The sequence below is a fragment of the Cebus imitator genome, unplaced genomic scaffold (genome assembly GCF_001604975.1).
Source record: "Cebus imitator isolate Cc_AM_T3 unplaced genomic scaffold, Cebus_imitator-1.0 Scaffold385, whole genome shotgun sequence".
In the NCBI taxonomy this organism is placed as follows: Eukaryota; Metazoa; Chordata; class Mammalia; order Primates; family Cebidae; genus Cebus; species Cebus imitator.
Window position 1 is genome coordinate 2,132,162 of NW_016107700.1, and position 2,808 is coordinate 2,134,969.

Genomic DNA, 2,808 nt, shown 5'->3' on the forward strand with positions numbered 1-2,808 from the left:
GACGGGATTCTGACTGGCCCTGAAGAAAGTGACCACGAAAGGCTGTTGGGAGCGGGGGGCCCGTTGGCCCAGCAGGCCGGCCAGGCCAGGATCCACGCTGTGCCCTGAGACAGAAAGGAGAGAGAGGGGTCACTCATGGGCAATGGGCCTGCAGCGGACACAGCAGGGATCTCTCTGCCGGGCCTGGGCAGGTTCAGGATTGTGGAGACTGAAGACCCCAGGGGCCCTGCTGAGCCTCAGTTTCCACATTTGAAGCCTGCAGCCCTTGGTCCAGCCCTGGCCAGTCCACATCTTCCCTGGGCTAGATCTGGAGGAGGTTGGGGAGGGACTCGGGGCTTGGTGAGCTGCAGGCGGCGTCATTAGTGACAGCTGTGACACAGACATTTGTGAGGCGCTCTACCAGTTTGAAGATTTTTCCCATGGATCACCTCATTGGGTCCTTACAGTAACCCTGCAGCTCCTACCTCACAGGAGACCCAGAGTCCCACTGCCAGTGACTCCCAGAACTGGCACTCCCACCTGTTTGAGGACCCTGAGGCCTGTGTTGTGTCTTCTGTCCCACACTTTCTGGGGTGTGAATGTCAAATTATGACTGAGACAGCGCATAGCAGCACCTGCCAGATTTAGCGAGCACTTGCTCCCCTGGGCACAGCCCAAGAGCAGGGCATTAACTGTCTCCCTGATGCCCACAAGGGAAACACCAGGCTCCGTGGAGCAGAGACATTGGAACCAAATCCCAGATCCCAGGGTTTAGCCTGCAGTGGTCTCATTCCAGAGCCCAAGTTCTTATGCATGAGCTGGGTTTATAGAGAAGAAGGAAAAGAAAGAGGAGAGAAGAGAAAAGGAAGGAAGGGAGAGAAAGAAAAGAAAAAGAAAGTGGGGAGGGAGGAAGAGAAGGAAGGAAGGAAAAGCTGAGGCAGAGAAGGAAGGAGGGGAAGGAGGGAGGGCAGAAGGAAGGAAGGAAAAGAAAAGGAAGGAAGGAAAAGCTGAGGCAGAGAAGGAAGGAAGCAGGGAAGGAAGGAAGGAAATCTGAAGCAGAGAAGGAAGGAAGGAGGGCTGAGGCAGAGAAGGAAGGGAGGGAGGGAGGGAGGGAGGGAGGGCTGGCTGAAGCAGCTAACTTGGGCCTCAGCCCCAGGAGGAGCAAAGCCTGTATAACGGGATTGTCTCCCACAGCCGCTTCCAGACTGAGGATGCCGCTAAAAACATGGTAACTAACCCTGGAGACGCCAATCTCACCAATAAACCTGTGCATATTCCTGTACTTGTTTGGATTTCAATAACCTTTCTATTGTAAAAGCAATTAACCACAGTAAAGAAAGTTTTGGGGAAAAAAAAACCCACCACCATTTTAAAGACCTTTCAACTCCCATATATTTTCACTTTTCTGGGCTATTCTATTTTCATTATGTAAATTTAAGTTTTCCACAGTTGTCAGCCCAGCAAAGATGTCCTCATTTTTTTTCAACTTTCAAATAGCCAGGTGTGGTGGCTCACACCTGTAATGCCCGCACTTTGGACAGCTGAGGCAGGAGGATGGCTTCAGCCTGGAGTTTAAGACTAGCCTAGGAAACATAGTGAGACCCCATCTCTACTAAAAACAAAAAATTAGCTGGGTGTGATGGCACATGCCTGTGGTCTCAGCTACTTGGGAGGCTGAGGCAGGAGGATTGTTTGGGCCCAGGTGGCTGAAGTGAGCCATGTTTGCACCACTGCACTCCAGCCTGGGTGACAGAGCAAGACCCTGTCTCAAAACAAATTTTAAAATAAAAAATTTTGCTGTTTAAAAAAGTCTCTACAGTCCAGGCACAGTGGCTCACCCCTGTAATCTTAGCACTTTGGGAGCCCAAGGCAGGCAGATCACTTGAGGTCAGGAGTTCAAGCAGGAGTTCGAGACCAGCCTGGCTGACATGGTACAGAAATTAGCCAGGCATGGTGGCATGCGCCTTTAATCCCAGGCTGAGGCAGGAAAATCGCTTGAACCCGGGAGGCAGAGGTTGCAGTGAGCTGAGATTGCACCATTGCACTCCAGCCTAGGGGACAAGAGTGAAACTCCTTCTCAAAACAAAAAACAAAAAACAAAAAAAAACTCTACAATAAATATTTCAAATGTATAAAATCCCTTGGAGCAGTATACCATAATTTACTTGATTTTGGCTCATCATCAGACATGTGGGTTATTTCTTGGTTTTCATGATAAAGATGGGAGTGCAATGGGTGAAATTTCCTGATGCTGAGTTGCAGAAGCATGATTGCCAGCTCATTTTCACGGCTCTTTAAACAGTGCTGGTTGTTCAGTTTACGTGAGGACACATTTCACCTCGTTACAAGCACACATGTACGCATGTATGTACACACATGCATATATGTGTGTCTGTATAAACACAGATGTACATATGCTTAGACATTACACATACAGATGTATTTATTCCTGCGTGGTTCTCCAGTACACCCTACAGGCCAAGGACATTGCCTGCCCCACCCTCAGTCCCACTCAAAGGTCAGCCCTGAAGCAGCTGTGCCTCAGCCCCAGTGTCCCTTGGCCACTTGATTGAACCACCAGACCAACCTTTGACCTGTGACATCACGTACCACAAAGGAGTGTGGAGAAGAGCTGCCGAGACGGAGGCTGTGAGCTGCAGGCGCTGATGGGAAGGAGGCCCAGAGAGCACTGGACAGAGCTCGGCTCACGGTGAGACAAGGTTATGGGGAAGCAGCAGAATTACAAGGAACAGAGCTGGGCACACAGGAAAAGGCAAGTGAGGCCACAATGGGGAGAGGACAGAGCAGCCAAGCGGGATGGCAATGGTC

General features: G+C 50.5%; 1 protein-coding gene across 1 annotated transcript in view; it reads right to left on the bottom strand.

Annotated features, from left to right (window-relative positions):
* Positions 1–2,808, bottom strand: part of LOC108288808 (bone morphogenetic protein 8A) — a 32,170-nt gene that overhangs the window by 4,853 nt on the left and 24,509 nt on the right. The window contains exon 4 of the mRNA XM_017507895.2: positions 1–104. Within this exon, the coding sequence (XP_017363384.1) occupies positions 1–104 (104 nt within the window). The remainder of the gene's footprint in view (positions 105–2,808) is intronic.